Below are 24300 nucleotides of genomic sequence, written 5' to 3' on the forward strand. Positions count from 1 at the left end.
TCTTTGTGATTTGGAGCCTAGCAGTATTTTTTTTTTTTAAAGATTTTATTTATTTATTTGAGAGAGACAGTGAGAGAGAGCATGAGTGAGGAGAAGGTCAGAGAGCGAAGCAGACTCCCCATGGAGCTGGGAGCCTGATGTGGGACTCGATCCCGGGACTCCAGGATCACGCCCTGAGCCGAAGGCAGTCGTCCAACCAACTGCGCCACCCAGGCGTCCCTGGAGCCTAGCAGTATTAAAACAAAACATAGTGGGTTCCTGGGTGCCTCAGTGGGTTGAGCCTCTGCCATATCTCAAGGTCCTGGGATTGAGCCCTCCATCAGGTGATCTGCTCAGCAGCGAGTCTGCTTCTCCCTCTGTCTGCCTGCCTCTCTGCCTACATGTGATCTCCCTATGTAAAATAAATAAATAAATAAATGTCTTTTTAAATAAATAAAACAAAACATGGAATCCAGGTAATCTTTAGAGCCATCTAATTCTTCCTTTGGCTGCAACTCGGCCAGCCCCAGGCATATACCTTAAAAGCATTCTACTGCTGCTTTCTCATTCAGCTCACACTCTGGTCTTAGAAGAACCATATTCAGCCTTGGTGGGTTTAAGAATATTGGGGTGACCTGGGGCAAATAATACATTATATGTTAATAAAAATAATTTTCAAAATATCCTCATCAAGTAAAAAAGAATATTGGGGTGAAACTTGAGATGAGTGAGAAGGGCTTTCTCTCTCGCAGCACACATGTATCTGCTTTAACATATGCCTGAAATTCTTTTCATTTCATTTTTTTAGCTGTAGAAAAGTTTTAAGTGCTTTTATGCGAGAACGAGAATGGTAAGAGATTGGAATTCATTGGTACTAAAGCTATAAACCAGTAAAAATGAGTTGTAGGACTTTTTCTGTTGTTTGATATGGGAGCACTTAGAGCAGAACTGTGGTACATGGTTTTCCAAAGGAGGCCTCCTACCTAGAACGAAGTTGCTTGTGTTGTGCATGTGACAAATTAGGGGCTCCTTTGAAGACACCTGATGTCACACCTTTCCCAAGGATCACTTTTATCTTCACTGCATAGACACATATAAACTGTAAGCAGAATTCCTTGTTGCTATCTCTTAATCCTCCAATTTAGTGGAACCATTTTATGAGATAGATGTAGGAAAGGGATTCTATAGCAAGAGTTACATGCTTAGGACATCTGAAAATGTGTGCACTTGAAATAGCAGAACTCTGTATTTGCTATTAGAAATGCTAGTCTAGAGTGGAAAACATTTGAACATTGGGCTTTCAGTCACCTATTTCATAAACCATTCTCTGAAACATGAGGTTCTCTGAACATGAGGATTGGGGTGTTGACCCCCTATAACTTCTGACTACCCAAAATTTAACCACAAACACCCTACTGTTGACCATAGAAGTCTTACTGATAACATAAACAGTCGAGTAATGCATATTTTTATATTATATGTCCTGTATACTGTATTCTTACAATAATAATGAAGAAAAAACATATTTACAGTACTGTAAAAAAATCTGCTTGTAAGTGGATCTGTGCAGTTCACACCCATGTTGTTCGAGGATCAGCTGTATTGCCTAAACCATTAGGCCCTTGGCTTTCTCATTAAGATTAGTTAGTGATATAGTCCAGATCTTCTTTTCCATCAGTTATTTTTTGAATTGTTGAATCTTTTGTTATTCTTCATCCAGAGACATTTTAGCATAGCTAGTACTTATCATTACTAAGTGATATATTTTCTTTGGCAAACTTAAATGTGGATAATTTGCTTTCTTCTAGGTTTTGGGCGGAAAGATGTAGTTGAATATTTGCTTCAGAATGGTGCAAATGTCCAAGCACGTGATGATGGAGGGCTTATTCCTCTTCATAACGCATGTTCTTTTGGTCATGCTGAAGTAGTCAGTCTCCTTTTGCGACACGGTGCAGACCCAAATGCTCGTGATAATTGGAATTATACCCCCCTCCATGAAGCTGCAATCAAAGGAAAGATTGATGTTTGCATTGGTAAGACTATTTACTTTCTGAATCTTCCTGAAACAGTTTGTAACTATTCTGAGCCTAAATTGAATTCATTTGTTAATATGATCAAATTCTGCCAGGCTGAATTTAAATACTAAAGAACACTTTGTGATTTAACCTAACCATTATTTACTGAGTGTCTGTTTTTATATGGTATTAAACTTAAGTTCTTTAAAGAAGAGAATACAAAATTCCTGTTCTCATTTAGATTCTCCTGGGAGAATAAGACACATGAAAAACCAGGTAAAGTCATGGTAGAAGTGAACAGGAATTGTTAGAGGGAACTGAGTACTGTGGCTTGGTTAGAGTCAGGTTGCTCCTTCCTGGAGTCTTTCCAGGAAGTAACGGGAGAAAGATTGAAAAAGGTAGATAGACTTCTATATAAAGAGCTTTGAATTCCAGGTTACGGAACTTGTTCTTGTTATGTAGGTAGTGTGGAATCATTGAAGACTTCTAAGGAAACAGTCTCATGAAGTGTACTTATTTTCAAAAGAATGATCTGAAGGGGGTTAGGTTGAATAGAAGGCATCAGAGAGACCAGCTAGGAAGTTGTAGAATAACCCAGATGACAAATGATGAGGGCATGAAGTAGGGTTGTTGTAGAATAAAAATGGCTGGATAAGTACAGAAACATTTGAAGGACAAATTATCAGTCATTTAGAATGCTTTAACAAATGATAGAGGATTTGCCTCACAGGCTGATCACAAAATTATCATTGAAAATGCTGCTTATTTGAGAGTTTTCGTTAATCTGGTATTAACTTTTCTGAGTTTACCAGTCAGGGATTTTGGACTCTGCTTACTTTAGCTCTGTTTCCTGATGCAAAACAGGGACAGTTGAAATGTTGGAGACAGATAGAAAACCAACTCTGTGCACTAGGAAAAGCCCAGGTGCTCTAAGCTGGACTGACTGTTCTCCGTTCATCGCAAAGCCCCAAATCACTATTTATACTGGTTAGGTTAGTTCAGGTTAGGTCATTTATAAAGATACAAAAAACATTACCCAGTAATCTCTGCCCAGTTCTCCTCTCCTATGTGTTATCTAAGTTGCTACTCCCTCTGCTCATAGTCCTTTTCTAGTTCCTGAGTCTCAGAGATACAAATAATCAGCTTTAATAGTGTAGGGTTTTCCAAATACAGTTATAGGTCTTCACTGTCCAGTATGGTAGCTGAGGACTTGTAATATGGCTGATTTGAATTGAGATACACTCAATTTTACATACCAGTTTTCAGAGATTGACTTTGGAAAAACAGCAATGCTAAAGTCTCAATTTTATATTGATCACAGTATAAATAAAATACTGAAATGGTACTTTGGGTATTGGGTTAAATAAAATGTGTTTAAAATAATTTAACCTGTTTCTTTTTTTTTTTTTTTCAATGTGGCTACTAGAAAATTCTAAATTACATGTGTGACTTGCATTTTATTTCTATTGGCCAGCATTGTTACAGGGAGTAGTAGAGTGGAATGAATATAACTGTGTCAAAGAACGGGAGGTAGCTCCCCTTTCTGCATGTATTTGCCTGTCTTTCCTCAGCACCTTACTTATAGAGTGTGCTAGAATATCTTTATATGACAAATAACAACACAGAATATAGCATGAGCCTTTTTTGTGTATGTCCTAGGATGTAATGAAACGGTTTTGATTTGGGGTTTGTTAACCCTACAGAGGGCATTTTTTCTTTTTTAAAGAATTTATCCATGTGATTTTATTTTTCTTTTATAATTCCACAGATCCCTATTCCTGGACTAGCCATAGCTTTAGAAATTCCATTTTGTTACGATAGGACAGTCTCCCATGAGCATTCATTTGGAATTAGAGAACAAGCTTTCAAGCAAATTAGCCTTTTATTTCTTTATATACTCTTATCTGTCCTTAGTCACAAAGCAAAGGAAACCTGACATTGAGCTTAGGGGACATTTATTTAATGTATAAAATACATTATTTTATACAGTCTTATCTTTAAAATATAACATTTAGCATGCCGTCAGGATATGGAAGGTCTTTAAATAACTCAAAGACTTCGGGCCAGAATTTTGAGAAAATCTGATTGTCATGATTACCATTTTGAAAGGTAGTGTCGCTGTGTTGTTGCAGTGCTCTTACAGCATGGAGCTGAGCCAACCATCCGGAATACAGATGGAAGGACAGCATTAGATTTAGCAGACCCGTCTGCCAAAGCAGTGCTGACCGGTAAGTCTATGTACTCCCTTTGGGTATTCTGGGAAGAATATAAAGAATTGAGCCTCCTAGGTAGATGGTCTGTTTCCTCTAGTTAATGACTTTAACTCGATTTTCAGAATACGGTCAGTTCAGTTGTTAATCTTTTCTACATCTGGATAATTGGTGTTTGATTATTACCTAAGAAAAGTAAAAGCTTTTCTTTTTTCTTTTTAAATTGGTGTTTAAATTTGTGCTTCCTGTTGTATTTCGTTCAGGGGTAATAGATAATTGTGTGTTACTATCATGTATTCAGGACATGTTTTAAATGTCCCTGACTTTTCCAAGCAAAAATAAACAATTGGGGCTACATCAAAATAAAAAGCTTTTGCACAGAGAAGGAAACAGTCAACAAAACTAAAAGGCACCTTACAGAATGGGAAAAGATATTTGTAAATAACATCTCTAATAAAGGATTAATATCCAAAATATATAAAGAACTTAGAAAAGTCAACACCCAAAAAACAAATAATCCAATTAAGAATGGGCAGAAGAGGGGCGCCTGGGTGGCTCAGTTGGTTGGACTACTGCCTTCGGCTCAGGTCATGATCCTGGAGTCCCGGGATCGAGTCCCGCATCAGATTCCCGGCTCCATAGGGAGTCTGCTTCTCCCTCTGACCTTCTCCTCGCTCATGTTCTCTCTCACTGTCTCTCTCTCAAATAAATAAAATCTTTAAAAAAAAAAAAAAAAGAATGGGCAGAAGACATGCATAGACATTTCTCCAAAAAGATAGACAGTTGGCCAGCAGACACATGAAAAGATACTCAATGTTGGGGCACCTGAGTGCCTCAGTCAGTTAGCCTCCAACTCCTGGTTTCAGTTCAGGGTATGGTCTCAGGGTCATGAGATCAAGCCCTGCATCAGGCTCCATACCCAGAATGGATTCTGTCTCTATCTTTCCCTCTGTCCCTCCCCACCCCACTCCTGTGCACACAAACGCACACATTCTCTCTCTTAAAAAAAAAATACTCAACATCATTTACAGCTGTCAGAATGGCTAAAAATCAACAACATAAGAAACAATAGGTGTTGGTGGGGATGTAGAGAAAAAGGAACCCTTGTGCACTGTTGGTGGGAATGCAAATTTGTGCAGGCACTATGGAAAACAGCATGGAGTTTCCTTAAAAAGTTAAAAATAGAACCATCCAGTGATCCAACAATTGCACTGCGGGGTACTACTCAAAAAATACAGAAACACTCAGAGGGACACATGCACCCTGATGTTTATAGCAGCATTATTTACAAGAGCCAAGGTATAGAGGAAGCCCAAGTGTCCATCCATAGATAAATGGATAAAAAAGATGTGGTGTATATACAGAACGGACTACTACTCAGCCATAAAACAGAATGAATTCTTGCCATTTGCAACAACATGAATGGGGCTAGAGTATAATGCTAAGCAAAATAAGTCAGAGAAAGACAAGTACCATGTGATTTCACTCTTGTAAAGAATTTAAGAAACAACAACAACAAAAAATAAGCAGAGAGGAAAAAAGGGGAAACCAAGAAATAGACTCTTAACTAGAGAAGAGACCGATGGTTACCAGAGGGGAGGCGGGTGGGAGGATGGGTGGAACAGGTTGATGGGGATTAAGGAGTGCACTTGGGATGAGCACCTGGTGATTAAAATAAAAACTTTTAAAAAATGAAATAGCTTAAAATATTTGAAATCTCAGAAATTAATTTTATTGACCAGTTTATAATTTTATAAACCAGGTTTATGAAACATCTCCTTTTGAAATCAGAGAATTTGTATTTCCAAGCTGGAACTGCCTAAAAATGCTACTTTTCTAGACATTGAAGTTCTGATAAAAAAAATTTTTGTAATGTGTATGGTTTTATGATAAGATTCTATATAGGCTGTCAGTTTTTAAGAAGTAAGATATTAAAAAAAAAGAAGTAAGATATTTTAAAATCTAAAAAAATTAAATAAATGTCCCTGACTTTCCCAGGTAACATGTTTTACCCCCTTTACATGCGTTTTTTTAATATACCCTTTTTCTTTTCCGTTTTTTTTTTGTTTGTTTTTTTTTTTTTGTTTTTTTTTTTTAAGAAAACCTTTCAAAAAGCTCTGTTGTCTTTTCTAAAGCAGAGGATTCTGGTCATACCAATTTCAGTACCTTGAAGAATGTCAGTTACTATTTTCTCTTAACATATTCATGTCTTTAGAACCTGTTAACATGTATAAGGCTTAGTCTCTAGGTCTTTTAAAGATTTTACTTATTTATTTGACAGAGACACAGAGGGGGAACACAAGCAAGGGGAGTGGGAGAAGGAGAAGCAGGCTTCCGGCCTAGCAGGAAGCCCAATGTGGGACCTAATCCTAGGATGCTGGAATCATGACCTGAGCTGAAGGCAGATGCTTAACTGATCTACCCAGGCACCCTAGGTTCATTTTAAACTGTCAAGCCTTTTTGAGTGGTAGTATCCATTTCACATGTTTCTTCTTCATCAGAGTGTTTCCTCTTGAAAAACTCTGCCGTATTATTTTCTGGATTCTTACCTGTGTGAGCACCATTAGAATCACATCTGATCTAATAGTCAAGAGCCTGAGGGGTTCTGCTATGAGCTCGTGTGCTTGGACTTTGTGATACTTCTTCCGGTATTACCAGCAAAATTTAGTCCAGTACCCCAAAGATGCTCTAGAAAAGCAAGCTGTTACTGTAACTGTTACTTCCATTTCCCCCTTCACTTTTCCATGCTATTGCCTGCTTTTCTCTTTTTAAAAAATCTTGGGGCTCAAAGAATCCTTGCATTAGCAGTCAGTATATATTTTTATTGTGAACCTCAGTTTGTATTTTATTTCAGCAAATCAATACACTTCCTTTATGTTAATTTAAGTTGTATTTATTTTAGAGTTTTGTTTGTATGCATTTGTAAGTAGGGAAGCTATAGGCATAAAGAATTTATATTTGAGGGGCCTGGGTGGCTCAGTGGGTTAAAGCCTCTGTATTCAGCTCAGGTCATGGTCCTTGGGTTCTGGGATAGAGCCTCGCATCAGGCCCTCTGCTCAGCAGGGAGCCGCTCTGCTTCCCCCTCTCTCTCTGCCTGCCTCTCTGCCTACTTGTCATCTCTGTCAAGTAATAAATAAAATCTTTTTTAAAAAAAGTTTATATTTAATCCTGTTTTTGTATATATTTAAAGTAGTACTATAATATAGTTTCAGTGTTGGAAAATCTTCTGCATTCATAAAATTATTAATGATTATGTCCAGTTGGTAATCCATAGATTATCTTCTGTTATCTCTATGATGTTGGCATATTGGATTTTGTTTTGTGTTACTTTGGAATGAAGTTGTGGGTGCATTTTGTCCATTGCACAAATAACATACCAGTTTTAGAAAATTTAAGGAGTAAAAAGAAAAGAAAAAGCTCACCAGTAACCTACTACCTAAGACAAACTTTGTTGAAATTTTGGTATATCTTCTTCTTGGCTTTCCTTTTTGGAACATACTGTTTTCACATAGCTTCATGATGTAATACTAGAGTTTTCTTTTTTTTGTTTTTTAAAAAAACTTTTTTTTGTTTTTTTCCTTTAAAGATTTTATTTATTTATTTGACAGAGAGAGAGAGAGAGATCACAAGTAGGCAGAGAGGCAGGCAGGGAGAAGGGGAAGCAGGCTCCATGCCTCGGGACTGGATGATCCCAATATCCTGACACCATGACCTGAGCCGGAGGCAGAGGCTTAACCCACTGAGCCACCCAGGCACCCACCCCCCTCGCTTTATTTTTTTTACTTTCATAACAAATATATTCCATGTTCATATAAATATTTTTAAACTGCATGGTATTCTGTTAATCAGTTTCTGTTCATTGGAAACTTATTTCCAGATTTATCTACTTTAAATACAGTTCATGAGGAACTTTTTGCATGAAGCTGTTAATGCTTTTGTGATTAATTTTTTTTTTTTTTCATTTTTCCCCCGAATTCACAGGTGAATATAAGAAAGATGAACTTTTGGAAAGTGCCAGGTGTGTACTAGTATTATAAATAAGTATCATGAATAACTTTATCATTAATTTTTTTAAGTAACAAGCAAACTTTCAAGAGAGAATGAATTTTTGTTTGATCTCATATATGTCTCCAGATAGGATCTGATGAAGAATATAAATTACTAACACTTTTTTTGTGTGTGCTAGGAGTGGCAATGAAGAAAAAATGATGGCTCTGCTGACACCATTAAATGTCAACTGTCATGCAAGTGATGGCAGAAAGGTACTTTTGCAACTAAGCTTGTGTTCATCCTCCTGGTAACATGAAAATATATTTGTCTTACTAAAAACTAAAATATTTTGGTGAGAATGCTAATACTTTCATATAAGCAGTAATTTGGATTAATTCTTAAACTTAAGTAAAACTTTATTGGTAATAAACATTTAGTTTGCTTCCTATTTATAGTAATAAACTTTAAAACTTCTATACTATGCCTTCATTCTAAATATGTTGGATTTTGTAAAACCAGTTGATAACTATGAAAATGTAAAGGGTTGTTTGTTTGTTTGTTTGTTTTTTAAATTTCTGGTGTTATATGGGGTTTTTTTAAGCTGTTATTGTAATTTCATTCATTTGTCTGATTAATATTTCAGTCAACTCCATTGCATTTGGCAGCAGGATACAACAGAGTAAAAATTGTACAGCTATTACTTCAACATGGAGCTGATGTCCATGCTAAAGATAAAGGGTAAGTAAGCATTGGAAACAAATGAGGATATCTTAAATGTTACAGTCTTTATAATCATCTCTGTAACCTTATAAAAATCCTCTTGCTAAGCAGCATAAACATTATGGAGCTTTTACAATATGCAGATTGTTCTGAGGACACAGAGAATTAAAATTGTGTTCTGAGGACACAAAGAATTTAAAACCTTAAAGGCACAACTCATAGGGCTTAAACTATACTTTAGGAAGCATGAAAAGATACCTAACAATATAAGTTCTCTACTAAATATGAGGTGATAATAGAGATAGTAGGGTAGGAGTTCCCAGGAGGAAACTCTCAGTGATGGCTGTACTGGTAGAAAATCCTTCAGGAGGAGGTGATACTTGACCTGGACTCAGCTCAGGAAAGCAGAGAGTTTAGGAAACATCATGGAAGAGAAGTTGTGTGAGGGGATGTGCTAAAGCAGGTATTACAGCATATTTAAGAAACAGTGACTAGACCAGTGTGGCTGAAGCAGACGGTTTACACAGGGGAGGAATGAAGGTTAGGATTGGAGAAGTAGGTAAGAACCAGGTTTTAGAAGACTTGGTATTCTAGTCTGAGGGATTCACAGTATGAGCCACAGTAGCTATTGAAAGATCTTAAGCAGGAGAAAGATTTTTTTTTTTTTTAAGAGGAGTTCTAGGGAACACATTCTGGCAGCAGTGTGTAAGGTAGTTTGGAGAGAAGGAGCAGAGATCAAAGAGCAGTGAGAGTAATCACTGTAGGGGTTCAGGCATAATGATATGTTGCAGAGGAATGGAAATGAAGACACAGTGTAAAAGATATTATAGTGTAAGAATGGGTAAGATTTGTTGACTGGATGTGAGGAGAGAGAGAGGAATAAAAAGATAACTACATTTCAGTTTCTGAAGCTGATTGACTGATACCTAGTGAGTTACGAAAAGATTGTAGAAGCAAGCCAGGAGGGAGGGAAATCTGTATGCCCAGAGGCATAGGAGCTTCATGTGGTTGAGCATACCATTACTGAAGAGTAAGGCTCCAGAGGGTCACACCATTGCATGCCAAGCTAAGCAGTTGGAACCAGTTTTCAGAAGCAAGAAAGAATCAGTGAAGGACATTAAAACAAGGAGTAACTACAATAGGGGCACCTGGGTGGTTCAGTCGGTTAAGTGTCCAACTCTTGATTTTGGCTCACAGTTGTGGGATCAAGCCCCACATGGGGCTCCACACTAGGCATTGGAGTCTGCTTGAGATTTTTTTCCTGCCCCTCACCCTCTGTCTGTCTCCCCCTCTTAAAAAAAAAAAAAAATTCTACATCAGATTTACTTTTAGAAAAATCTGGCTACAGTTTGGAAGAGAAATTGAAATAGGGGTTGTTTGAATAGTACAGGAAGAAATAATAAAGGCATGGCAGTAGCCTTGGAGAAAAAAAAGGTGGATGTAGAAGAGATGTGGAAGTTAGAGTTTTTAGAACTGTTAAATTCTGTGCATTTCTACTAGAGGATCACAAAAGCCACTTGTTATTTAAATCTCAGTGTAAATTTAAAGTTAATTAAAATTAAATGAACTAAACCTGTAGGGAATCTATAATAATGTAAGCTTCTTCTCACCTCCCCCCCCACCCCCTCCCTCATATTGTAGTGATCTGGTACCCTTACACAATGCCTGTTCTTATGGTCATTATGAAGTAACTGAGCTTCTGGTCAAGGTTAGTTCTCTTCTGTTTTTCTCAGAATTATATAAAATCTCTTGAAATATATACCTATTGACTGTTTTTAGTGCTTGGAGGGTATAGAGGAGTATGTATAACCATTCTAAGATGTAGGTGATTGATGGGTCAACATTCAACTGCTTTGAGATTTTTAAGATACCTTAAGATTTTAAGTATAAAAATAGCACTGTCATCTTGTGAATACCACCTTAAATGAATCTGTAATTTGTGGCTAACAGTGAAGCTTTAAAATTCTTGAAAATATCAGGAAGCAGTTTTTAGTGATTCAGATATTAGGTTGCAGCAGGCTCATTTGGTCAGCTGCACTTCCCACAGGATGCTGGGAGGCTCTTGTTCCCAGGAAGTTGTTCTCAACTTCCAAGGACTGAAAACAAACTTTTTTTGCTCCCTGTTGGTTAAAAATAGAAGATACATATTCTTCAGAGGAGGAGATAGAAGGATGTTACCCATAGCTATTTCCTTTTGTCCCCCAGTCCCTTACATATATTTGACCACATTCCTTAGGCACCTCTTACTCTGTACCATTCTGCCCCTTTTAATACTTGTCCTCATTCTAGCAGCAGCCATCATGGTAGGATATTTGTTCTCAATGCCTCCATGCTTGATTTTGGCATGTACTACCACAGGATACTTCCCCACAGAAATAACTTTAACGATTAGATACTCTGAGTATCCCATAGGCCTTCTTAAATGTATAGGCTGCAACATCACACATCTGCAGCAATAATGCTTTTCTTACTGTGAAACTGATTCTTGAATTCAACAGAACATTTGGAATATTATTGTAGGTAAAAGTGAAATATGAGGCAGATTGCATTGGGACCTACAGACAATGATGTTTTCCTAAGACCTGATGTTCCATAAATAAGACTGGCAGGCTGACTAGAGGTCATATGTATAGAGATTAGCTAAGGTGAAGTTACAGTTACCAGAGCACTGAAGCTCAGAGGAGTGTCTAGATTAGCCAAGTAGATAGAGACAGAATACAGGCAGAAGGTGTAGGGAACACTAAGTCACTTGGCAGCCCTTGCTAAACAGTTGGCTAGCAGAAGCTGGCATTTAACTGCAAACATTCTCTTAACTGCTTTTCATGACCTGGACACTGTAGAAATTATGATGTGCTTGCTTAGAAAACTAACATGATTTTATGCTAGTAGTAGAAGTATAGTGTCAAAAGCAAATGTTAACAACAGATGCAGTGTACTTTCCTCAGTCAGACTACATCGAGACTGTTATTCTAGGCACTCAGTAATTTCTTTAATGGAGCTTTGAAGCTGAAGTATATTTAGCTGAGGGCCATGAGGGTAAAAGGAAATCTAGAAACCATCTGATGAAAAAAATGAGTGAAGGAGCTGAAGGTGTTAAAACTCAAAAAGAGAAACATAAGAGTTGCTTTTAGGTATTGCCAAAAATATTGATCTCTTTTGCTCCAAAGAAGAGCAGTAGATCGAAGTTTAAAATACATATTTAGGGGCACCTGGGTGGCTCAGTGGGTTAAGCCTCTGCCTTCAGCTCAGGTCATGATATCAGAGGCCTGGGACCAAGCCCCGCATCAGGCTCTCTGCTCAGCAGAGAGCCTACTTCCTCTCGCCCCGCCTGCCTCTCTGCCTACTTGTGATCTCTGTCAAATAAATAAATAAAATATTTTTAAAAATACATATTTAATTTAATGGAGAAGAGAATTCCTAATAAGACAAGTTAATCTAGTAATTATGAAAAGTCATGTTAGTTGAGAATTAAGTTTCCCATCATTGAAAGTAGTGAAAGATTGAGTAGCTCATTTCCCATCTGCAGGAATGCTTTAGGAAGGGATTATGAGAGATGAGAGATTAAATTAGAATGACTTTTGTGGTCTATCCAACTCCAGTACTTGGAAATGGCTAAAATTAAAAAGACTGACAATACCAAGTATTAACAAGGATGGGGGAACAGTAGAACTCAAATATTGCTGATGGCAGTGCAAAAATAATAGAGCCACTTTTTAAAAATAATAATAATAAAGCCACTTTAGAAGACTATTTGTCGGGGCACCTGGGTGGCTCAGTGGGTTAAGCCTCTGCCTTCAGCTCAGGTCATGATCTCAGGGTCCTAGGATCGAGCCCCACGCCGGGCTCTCTGCTCAGCAGAGAGCCTGCTTCCCACTCTCTCTCTCTGCTGCCTGCCTCTCTGTCTGCTTGTGATCTCTCTCTGTAAAATAAATAAATAAAATCTTAAAAAAAAAAATAAAACTATTTGTTAGTTTCTAATAAAAAAGCAAACCTGTATCATCCATCCAGCAATTCCATTCCTAGGGACATAGCATGTATCCATAAAGAAACTTATGGATGAATGTTCATAACACCTTATTAGTAAATAGTAAAATAGTAAATAATAGTAAAGAGAATAGTAAAAAATTAGCAGTAGTCCAAATGCCCATCAAGAGGATGGTGGATAAGTAAGTTATGGTCCATCAATACAATGGAATGCTACTCAGCAATAAAAAGTATTGATACAACAACATGAATGAAACTCAGAAACATTGTGTGTGAATGAAGGTAGACACAAAAGTACTACTGAGTTATTCTATTTTTGTAAAGTTCAAGAGCATATAAATCTAATATATGGTGCTAACAGAGTGGGGGCATGGATTATCTATAAAAGGAGCATGAGGGAACATTCTAGGGTAATGAAAGTATACTCTATCTTGAATTGGGTGATGGTATCATGGAGATCCAGATAGATAAAGATATATATTTGTCACAACTCTTCAAACTATTCACTTTGAAGAACTGTTTTACTATATGTAAATTATACATCAAAAAAGGGAAAAACTTAAAAATTAGAAAAGATGCAAGTTAAATCTAAAGCTTCATTCTTAAGCTATTTTTAACAATAAAAGAGTTAAGTTAAAGGCCTTATACATAAGCCTAGCAACCAGCTACTGGTTTTCCATGGGGAAAAAAATGAATTTCTGAAATAATAGGTTTAAAAAGTGGATGGACTTTGAGGATATAGCCTGGTTAAGCTTGCATGATGTTAAATTACACAGTACTAATACTGAATTCTTTTAAAAAGTTGAACACTAACTATATGCTTTACCCTCCCCCCCACAACCCCTCAGCATGGTGCCTGTGTAAATGCAATGGACTTGTGGCAATTCACTCCTCTTCATGAGGCAGCTTCAAAAAACAGGGTTGAAGTATGTTCTCTTCTCCTAAGTTACGGTGCAGATCCAACACTGCTGAATTGTCATAATAAAAGTGCTATAGACTTGGCTCCCACACCGCAGTTAAAAGAAAGATTATCATGTGAGTATAAAATGATGAATGTTCAACTAGGATATTAAGATAGCAACAAACTAAAAATTCGTTCTCATTTGTTTTTAGAAATTTTTAAGTAATGGAAAATTTTCCTTACACATGGGTATCTATTGTTCTTACTAGCATATTTAGTCATCTGGAGGTTTCTACTCATTCTACTCTTGAGATGCTATGAAAAGAAAATATATTTGTACTTGATTTTTCAAGTGAAGTTCAATGAGATTGTATGCTTTTGAAAAGTGAATTTCAGGGTTTTGTTCCTGTACTTGGTGTGAGTTTCTTATTAATCTGCCTCGTCGTTTGTAGGATTGCCGTCTTTTAAACATGGACCCCAGATCCTAACCATCTAATATTCTTTGATATTTGGCAGTTCTATGGTTTTCTGTCTATAACTGAAGTAAATGTAGTGAGAAACAGCCACCTAGTTCAGATGTAATATTGCTGTACATAAATAGGAAACTTGTATTAAATTCGTGTTAACTCTGGAACAGTAAAGGAAAATGGGTGGTTTCACAAATCTGATGAATTAAAGAGAAATCTTGAGAAAATACTCTTTCATTTGTTCATCAGTAGTAGGTGGCTCTTGGAAATACTCAGTTTTTGGTTCATCTACCACCATGATGTTAGGGCACGAACCGTCTCAGAGCTCTCTGGTCTGGTAATAGATTGCAGTACTCCAGATTCCTACAGACCAAAATAGACCCTGAGTTGGCCATGGGCTAAATCTATGTATACATTTAGGGATGAATTATGTCATAACTGAGGGGGAAACTGGTATAGCACTGTCTCTCTTCTGGGGGGTTATATTTGGAGAATATCTTTAGAGCTTCTATCTAAATATTTTGGTAGATAATTTTGAAAATAATTTCAAAAACACTAAGTATCTTTTATTAGGTAAGTCTCATCAATTTGATAATTCTCATGCAGATCTATATGCTTTTTTTTCATCTAGATGAGTTTAAAGGCCACTCACTGCTGCAGGCTGCACGGGAAGCTGACGTAACACGAATCAAAAAACATCTCTCTCTGGAAATGGTGAATTTTAAGCATCCTCAAACACATGAAACTGCATTGGTAATGTTTCAGATTAAAGTTTTAAAGATGCAGTAACCAAAAACATGTTGAGCTAATCATAACGTCCTACTTCTATTGATGATACACAGTAACATAATGTCCTGCTAGTAATAGAATTGTTTTTGAAAATCTATTTTTTAAAAAATTAATGCCTGAACATACATTTTTTTAAAAAGGCCAAACAGTACAGGAAAATAGACAACCTCACCCCCCCTCAAAAGACAATACTGTTACTCATTTGAGTATCCTTCCAGGAAAAAAAAAGACTTTATTCATATACTGGTGTATGTTATGTGTAGCTTTTTTATTATTGTAATAGTACATATTATTTCCTTATAAAAATTATAAATGCTTGTGATTGAGAATTTCAAACCCACTGAAAGTAATGAAAAATAATCCTGTCATCCATCTAAAAACAACTTGGTTTTCCTTCCAGTATTATAATTTTTTTCAAAATTAGTCTGAAGTCTGTATATATACCCTCTGTACTGTGTAAATAAAGTTTCTGTGTGATTTGAGGCTACTTCCCCATTAGAGGTAATAACACTTCTGTTATGTTACTGTAACAAAGCTGTAACAAAGTAGATGAAAATTGGATAGTCTATGGAAAAGCAGTGAGAAAAGAATGAGAGCTAATGAGGATAAAGTGATGGAAGGTAGGAAGGCAATGGAGTAATCGGAGACTACATTAGAAACACCAATTTTTTAGAAAGATTTTTATTTATTTATGAGACAGAGAAAGCACGTGAGCATGAGGGGTAGGGAGTGGGGGGAGAGGTAGGCTTCTCACTGAGCAGGGAACCCAGTGCAGGGCTCAGTCTCAGTATCCCGGGATCATGACCTGAACCAAAGGCAACACTTAACCAGTTGAGCCACGCAGGTGCCCCAAATAGCAGTTTAAAAGGAACAAAATCAGTTCTGCTGTATGAATTGCAAAATGTGCTTTGGGTCAGGGAAGAGGACCCTAAATAAACCAGTGTGTTTCAGGGCAAATTTAACTCACAGTCTTAGTTACCTAATATTTTGTAGGTAATTCATTTTCTTGGTTATTGGTTAATTTTCTTTCTTATGCCAGGATGTGAACTATGTGAAGGTTATGTCAAAACTATGTATAAAACATACTAAGCCTTTTTGCTAATATAAGTTGTAAAAAAAAAATCCAAGTAAAAAAAGAAGAGCAAAGCTTCAGACTAATAAGAAATGCTAGTGCAAATTTAAAATCATAACATTATCAAAAAAAAAAAATCATAACATTATCAAGATGGTGCAGAGAAATTAAGAAAGACTGAGAAGAAAATTTTCTGGCCTGAAAAGCTAATACTGCATATTATCTCCCCTTAAATATTTTGCTATTAAACAACCTATTTTTGTTATTAATCTTAAAATACACTAGGAGTTAAGTGTTGGTGGATAGTTGTGGTGCAGGGGCATTGTCTTCAGGTTTCCAGAGATCATGGGCCCTGCCCCACGATGGGGCACAGAGGAGTAAAATTGCAGTTTTGAAATGGACATGATCAAGAAATCTTGGAAATAAACGATTTCCATTCTGTGTGCTATCCTGATAGATGTCCTGGGATGATTACTCTCAACATACCAAAGTAGCTATGTTTACCTGTTAGAAATGGTTTTATTGAGGGCAAAGGAATTATTTTGGTGACAGCAGCCACAGTGAAGAATGAATCTGAGGCAAAGTCATGAAGATCAGATAAGCTTTATAGTTAACAACAGGTTAAAATAAGAACAGGTTTCATATGTACTGTGTATTTAGATGTATAGAACAACTTAGTTTGGCAGTTATCCAGAACTTTTATCCCATGAATTCTCAAGCTTTCGATTTAACTTCGTATTTTTACATTGATATAGTCATTCATGCATCCAGACATTTATTGAACACCTGATGTAAATTATTATCATCCTCAATATTGGGGAGCAAAGATTTGGGACATGATCATGAGATACATTCTAGGGTTATAACTAGGAAATCCCTACCTCCTGTCTCCTTTCCTCTTTGATATATCATAGATATAGATGCTGCAGACTCCAACTTAGAGTGTATCATCTTCTCCCATTGATTTTGACAAACAGGTAATCGAAGCTCCTTACTCTGTTTGAGCAACTCGTTGAGAAAGAAGTAAATACTAATCTTGTCAGCTGTTTGACCTGTGCTGTTACCAGGCAGCATCCAGAGCTGATGACTGTCTTACTACTTGATGTAAAGAAACTCCAACCTTGGGCGCCTGGGTGGCTCAGTGGGTTAAGCCACTGCCTTCGGCTCAGGTCATGATCTCGGGGTCCTGGGATTGAGTCCCGCATCGGGCTCTCTGCTCAGCAGGGAGCCTGCTTCCCTCTATCTCCCTCTCTGCCTGCCTCTCTGTCTGCTTGTGATCTCTCTCTGTCAAATGGATAAATAAAATCTTTTTTAAAAAAAAAAAGAAACTCCAACCTTAGGAGTGTTTTATTAATTAAACTTTTAAAAAGAACATAGAAACCATGCTATGTGGGAATAGCATTTAAAGGAGTGTTCATGATGTTAATTTAAATTTTCATTACATCAGTAGTGGCTTTTTCAAAGATACAGGGCAACTATAAAACTTGATCAGAATATTTAGTCAACATATCTGATAAATAGGATTTGCAGGCTGGGCCAGAATTTGATAATTGTTGTACGTTCTATCCAGTAGAAAGTCTTTGAATAGCAAAGTCAGGTCAGAAAAACAAAGAGGTTAAATAACTTCTTAGCTCTTGATTAGAAACACAATTGTTCTTAAGTAAAAATTAGTTATGTATAGTCTTTGATTAATACTGCAATTTAAATTATCTAGCATTGTGCTGCCGCATCTCCATACCCCAAAAGAAAGCAAATATGTGAACTGTTGCTAAGAAAAGGAGCAAACATCAATGAAAAGACTAAAGAGTAAGTCTACTTTTAGTAATTAAAAATTGACACTTTTTTTTTTTTTTTTTTTTGAAAATACATTGTTGGCTGATTTATTACTTTTTCTTTTTAAGATTCTTGACTCCTCTCCACGTGGCATCTGAGAAAGCTCATAATGACGTTGTTGAAGTAGTGGTGAAACATGAAGCAAAGGTATACTTCCTTTTTGGTAATCTTTGGTAATCCAATGAGTTATTTTCTGTTCAGCAAATGAAACTCCTGGCTTCCTAAACTGCTTACTCTCTCATAAGTATTACTTTTTTCCTCTTATACTTTAAAATAGTCTAGCAGATACTTTTCTTTATCTCACTTTTTGCTAGAAAGCCTAAGGAAGGATTTACTCCAAAAAAAAAAAAAAATTCTTCCTATATATCCTTCCTTCTCCATTCCTTTTACCCACACCCCACCAGTCGGGTTATCTTTAAGTTCTTTTTCTAACAGAATACTCTTCAGAATATCCTCAGCTAGAGACCCACTTTTTATGACCAGTCATCTCCAGTCTTTTCTCGCTCATATCTTCTGTTGCTTGGCTACCATGGTAACTCTTGTTGTTTACCTCGGCCACAGTCTGTCTTACTCTGTTATTTCTATGACTAAACCGAAGGACTTGGAACAGAAGGAAATAAATTATTTAAATAATTTGACTGAAAACAATTCCCCATACTGTGAAGTCAGTGTTCTTTAGTTGGCATTTGTATACAAAGCATTTTATTCTTGGAATAATTATTTTTTTTTTAAGATTTTTATTTATTTGACAGACAGAGATCACAAGTAGGCAGAGAGATAGGCAGAGAGAGAGGAAGGGAAGCAGGCTCCCTGCTGAGCAGAGAGCCAGATTTGGGGCTTGATCCCAGGACCTTGGGATCATGACCTGACCCGAAGGCAGAGGCTTTAACCCACTGAGCCACCCAGCAGCCCCGAATTGTGTTTTCATCAGGCTAGAAATCATCATTTCTTACCCAGGAACTTTGAAAAATACCACTTAGTAAAAAATACACATGGCATCCCACATTGGAAGAGATGACAGTCACCAAATGCAACAGTTCTCACAGTTTTTAGCCACAGATTCTTGCCTTTTCCAAACAAAATCTTTAGTAGAAATTCATAACGTAACCAAGAATGGAACTGCTGTGAATGAAGGGAAAAGAAAGGAGTAAGACCCTTAGCCCTTGGGTGACACCAAGGCTCTTCCCTAAATATGCTTTGCAGAATAGTTTGCTGATTTGTCCTTCCTTGGTATCCCACTCAAGGAAGCACTTAGAATTCTTTCTACAGCTTTTTCTTTGTGTTTCCTCTCAGTGTCCTCATTTCTTTTTGATACGGGGGGGATTACTTGATAATGTGTAATCTCAGTCTTTCCTATTGTAAATTATTGAATAAAATAAAGTTTATTCTGCTCGACTGCTTGGCCTATCTTGTCTGTCTGTTCTATAACTTTTCATTGATTGCTTTTTTCATACATGTGGTACATTACTAGAATATCTGAATACATACTAAATGTGAGTCGTGAAACTCCCTCAGACAGTCCTGACTAGTGGGGCCAACCATCCAGGTTTGTCCAGGAACAGAGGGACTTCCAGAAACACAGAACTATTAGTACTGAAACCAGGAAAGTCCCAGGCAAACCAGAAGAAGTTTGTCACCCTGATCTTAACACAAAGTGGTACCCAAATAAAGTTTTCAAGTGGATGTATTTCCCATTTCAGTGAGTTTTGGCATGTGAATAAGTAGATTAATTGTCCTCATCGTTTTAGATCAGTTTTCAAGTTCCATAAGCATGGAGATAAGCAATTTATAATCCAGTTTTGGTTTCTCTGAGAAAGTCTTACTACATTGCTGTTCAAGTATTCTTCAGTTCCATGAATATGAATTGGACTATGTCTCAGATTACACTGGTGGGGAAGGGTGCAGGTGAAGATGAGATGGGGGAGTTAACATTTTTCTTCATTATTTTTTTAAGATTTTATTTATTTATTTGAGAGAGAGACAGACAGATGGTGAGAGAGCATGAGTGGGGAGGTCAGAGGGAGAAACAGACTTTCCATGGAGCGGAGAGCCTGATGTGGGGCTTGATCCCAGGACTCCTGGATCATGACCTGAGCTGAAGGCAGTCACTTAGCCAACTGAGCTACCCAGGGACCCTTGTTTTTACTGTATTTTATTACATATCCATCAGTTTCTCCTTTATCAACCCATAAATGTACACATACATGTTACACATTTCAAAGTATTTGCAAATTGCTATACACTTCTCCCTAAATATTTCCATATAGGCATCATCTAGAGGCCAGAATTTATTTACAGATTTTTTGGGAGTGCAGAACTTACATGCAGTGAAATGCACAAATCTTAAATGTACATCTCCTGAAGTTTGACTAATGTATACACGTGTGTTGCCAAAACTCATCAAGGTATAGAAGTTAAAGAAGGAGCCCATCCAAGGCAATCGCCACCCCTAGATGCAATAGCCATTTCATTTATTTCCTGTGTAGATAAATTTGCCTGTTCTAGGCCCTCATGTCTATGAAATTGTACAATGCATACTCTTCTATAAGGCTTTCTCCTCTGTATATTTTGGAGATTCGTTCATATACCAATCATTTGTTCCTTTTTATTGCTCAAAAGTATTTTGTTGTGTGTATAGACCATGATGTATTTATCTATAGGGATTGTATTTTACATGATAAAAATCGAAGATTAAGCCAGTAGGAATAAATGTTTTAATGCTAATTTAGTCTCCGGCTTTGTTACTGTTGCCTGTCTTGGGGTTAGTCTCCACATTTCTGGACCTTAGAGATCCATAAAAACATGGATTAAGCTTTCTTACACAATGTCTACCTCTAAATGCAGTAAATTATACTAATACTATAATGCCAAACACAACTGTTACTCAGATTTCCTGCTTTTAACTCAAAGGATCTCTTCTGATACCAGCTTTTATGAGCTTGTGAATTTATGTTCTAGATTGAAGCAAAAACACTTGTTTTGGCACTGGAAAATAGACTTCATGAGAAAATAATTGGGATTTTTAAATTAGTAGCAAGTGTTAAATACATGATGAGATGGTTTTACATTTTGAGGCTTCAGGCTAATTTTAGCTTTTTCTGCATTGTTAAGGTGAATGCTCTGGATAACCTCGGTCAGACTTCTCTGCACAGAGCTGCACACTGTGGTCATCTGCAAACCTGCCGCCTACTCCTGAGCTATGGGTGCGATCCCAGCATCATATCCCTTCAGGGCTTTACTGCCTTACAGATGGGAAATGAAAACGTGCAGCAGCTTCTTCAAGGTAGTCCATGCTTTCATGAAGTCAGCTTTTCAAAATTATCCTTTCGGTTTTTTCACACAGGGGTGCCTGGCTGGCTCAGTCAGAAGAGCATGCAACTCTTGATTTCAGGGTTGTGACTTTGAGCCCCACTTCGGGTGTAGAGATGCTTAAATACATAAAACTTCAAAAATAAAAATAAATTTTGTCACATAGTAATGTAGAAGTTGGTAATAAAAAGAAAATGTGGAGTATTTGGCTATTACTTCTTAATTCATTATACTCAGTGTTCCAAATGTCATTAAGTCTTACTGTGATTTTGTTCCAGAAGCATTATCTGCTCAATTTCTCTTAATAGTTGGCTCTTAAGTTTGTATCTAGAAAGTGTTTAAGATGTAATAGTTGCTTTTTTTTTTTTTAAGACAGGAAAACACAAAAAGGTATCTCAGTTGAGCATCCATAATGATAAGTAATAACTCGATAAAGACTGGCCCTGCCTCTTCACAGTTTCTTTAGGTCCTTTATATTATGAGGCATGTAGAGTTTTTGTACAAGGTAATCCATTATTTGACTTACTAAAACATTTAACTATTGAATATGAGCATATTTATTATATTTTTAAATATTTTAGATCAAGTATCTATACATTTCACATAGGTTATACATTTCACCCTAGAAATCTGGTCTAATTTTAAAGTGACTTTGATACCTGAAAACTCAAATGAGAAGAAATACAACAGATCAAGCCTCTTGTATCTTTAACAGTCATCTTTGACGGTCATTATGCCTATGATCTAGAAACTACCTTTTGAGAAAAACACTGAATAGGTGAAGGCAGGTTGACAAAACAACCTGGGAACTGCCAAAACTGAACTAAACTACAAGACTTTCAGATTCCCTTTAGTTCCTCATGTACTGCACATTTGTTTCAGTGTCAGTTTTGGGGTGTCAGTGTTAATCCTATTCAGTTGCCTTGTGATGGACATTTACTAGTTTTTTGCTAAGTGTGATTTCTTTTTTTTTTTTTTTTTTTTTTTTTTTTTTCCCAATTTATTTATTTTCAGAAAAACAGTATTCATTATTTTTTCACCACACCCAGTGCTCCATGCAAGCTGTGCCCTCTATAATACCCACCACCTGGTACCCCAACCTCCCACCCCCCCGCCACTTCAAACCCCTCAGACTGTTTTTCAGAGTCCATAGTCTCTCATGGTTCACCTCCCCTTCCAATTTACCCAAATTCCCTACTACTCTCTAACGCCCCTTGTCCTCCATGCTATTGGTTATGCTCCACAAATGAGTGAAACCATATGATAATTGACTCTCTCTGCTTGACTGATTTCACTCAGCATAATCTCTTCCAGTCCCGTCCATGTTGCTACAAAAGTTGGATATTCGTCCTTTCTGATGGAGGCATAATACTCCATAGTGTATATGGACCACATCTTCCTTATCCATTCATCCGTTGAAGGGCATCTTGGTTCTTTCCATAGTTTGGCGACTGTGGCCATTGCTGCTATAAACATTGGGGTACAGATGGCCCTTCTTTTCACGACATCTGTATCTTTGGGGTAAATACCCAGGAGTGCAATTGCAGGGTCGTAGGGAAGCTCTATTTTTAATTTCTTGAGGAATCTCCACACTGTTCTCCAAAGAGGCTGCACCAACTTGCATTCCCACCAACAGTGTAAGAGGGTTCCCCTTTCTCCACATCCTCTCCAACACATGTTGTTTCCTGTTTTGTTAATTTTGGCCATTCTAACTGGTGTAAGGTGATATCTCAATGTGGTTTTAATTTGAATCTCCCTGAGGGCTAATGATGATGAGCATTTTTTCATGTGTCTGATAGCCATTTGTATTTCTTGATTGGAGAAGTGTCTGTTCATATCTTCTGCCCATTTTTTGATGTGTTTGTCTGTTTCGTGTGGGTTGAGTTTGAGGAGTTCATTATAGATCCTGGATATCAACCTTTTGTCTGTACTGTCATTTGCAAATATCTTCTCCCATTCCGTGGGTTGCCTCTTTGTTTTTTTGACTGTTTCCTTTGCTGTGCAGAAGCTTTTGATTTTGATGAAGTCCCAGAAGTCTATTTTCGCTTTTGTTTCCTTTGCCTTTGGAGACGTATCTTGAAAGAAGTTGCTGTGGCTGATATCGAAGAGATTACTGCCTATGTTCTCCTCTAAGATTCTGATAGATTCCTGTCTCACGTTGAGGTCTTTTATCCATTTTGAGTTGATCTTTGTGTACGGTGTAAGAGAATGGTCGAGTTTCATTCTTCTACATATAAGTGTGATTTCTTAACCTTTCCTGCTAGTGTTAGAGCACAAGCAGGGGGAGCAGCAGAGGGAGAGGGAGAAGCAGGCTCTCCACTGAGCAGAGAGCCCAAAACAGGACTTGATCCCAGGATCGTGGGATTGTGACCTGAGCTGAAGGCAGGCTCTTAACTGACTGAGCTACCCAAGCATCCCCTCCACCTAGTTTCTTAGGGTAAATTGTCGAAGTAGAATTTCCACATCAACGGATTAACATGTAATTGATAAATCATCTTTTAGAAAGGTTGTTAAGTACCATTTTACACTCCTGCTAACAGCATATGACAAGACCTGTTTGTCAGAACTGGGTATTCTGATTTCTTAATCTTTCCGTTGGTGAATGTGTGTGTATGAACTTGAGAAGTAATAGATGCTTTTTTTTTTTTAAACATGAAGTATAGAAATACTGTCATTGTAGCTCCCCCATTTCCTCTTTGACCACTAATGGATGCAAAAGAAAAACCCAGGATCTCATTATTTTAATTTGCATTTTTAAGATACATGTTGCAGTATTTTTTCCATTTTTTATTTGCCTTATAACTTTGTTCAATGTTATGTTAATTGCCTGACATATTCTTCCAAATCAATATTGGTTCTGCCTTCAGTGTACTTACTCTGAGATGCTTTTTTATTCCAAGTATATAAAAATAGTCACTTACATTTTCTTTTAGTATTTTTAAATTTTAATTTTTTTACCCTTAAGTCTTTAATCCATTGGAGTTTATTTTGTTCTAAGATACAAAGGTACATGTTTTCTTCCTTTCCTGTG

The 24300-nt window shown here is 37.0% G+C and overlaps 1 protein-coding gene across 1 annotated transcript in view; it reads left to right on the plus strand.

Moving 5' to 3' along the window:
* TNKS2 (tankyrase 2) overlaps positions 1–24300 on the plus strand; it is a 69627-nt gene that overhangs the window by 12427 nt on the left and 32900 nt on the right. The window contains exons 2-12 of the mRNA XM_044240096.1: positions 1788–2012; positions 4127–4222; positions 8186–8222; positions 8391–8466; positions 8838–8932; positions 10556–10622; positions 13747–13933; positions 14898–15019; positions 17842–17933; positions 18029–18107; positions 21072–21243. Coding sequence (XP_044096031.1) covers positions 1788–2012; positions 4127–4222; positions 8186–8222; positions 8391–8466; positions 8838–8932; positions 10556–10622; positions 13747–13933; positions 14898–15019; positions 17842–17933; positions 18029–18107; positions 21072–21243 — 1248 coding nt within the window. The remainder of the gene's footprint in view (positions 1–1787; positions 2013–4126; positions 4223–8185; positions 8223–8390; positions 8467–8837; positions 8933–10555; positions 10623–13746; positions 13934–14897; positions 15020–17841; positions 17934–18028; positions 18108–21071; positions 21244–24300) is intronic.

The sequence above is a fragment of the Neovison vison genome, chromosome 2 (assembly GCF_020171115.1).
Source record: "Neovison vison isolate M4711 chromosome 2, ASM_NN_V1, whole genome shotgun sequence".
NCBI classification, from domain to species: Eukaryota; Metazoa; Chordata; class Mammalia; order Carnivora; family Mustelidae; genus Neogale; species Neogale vison.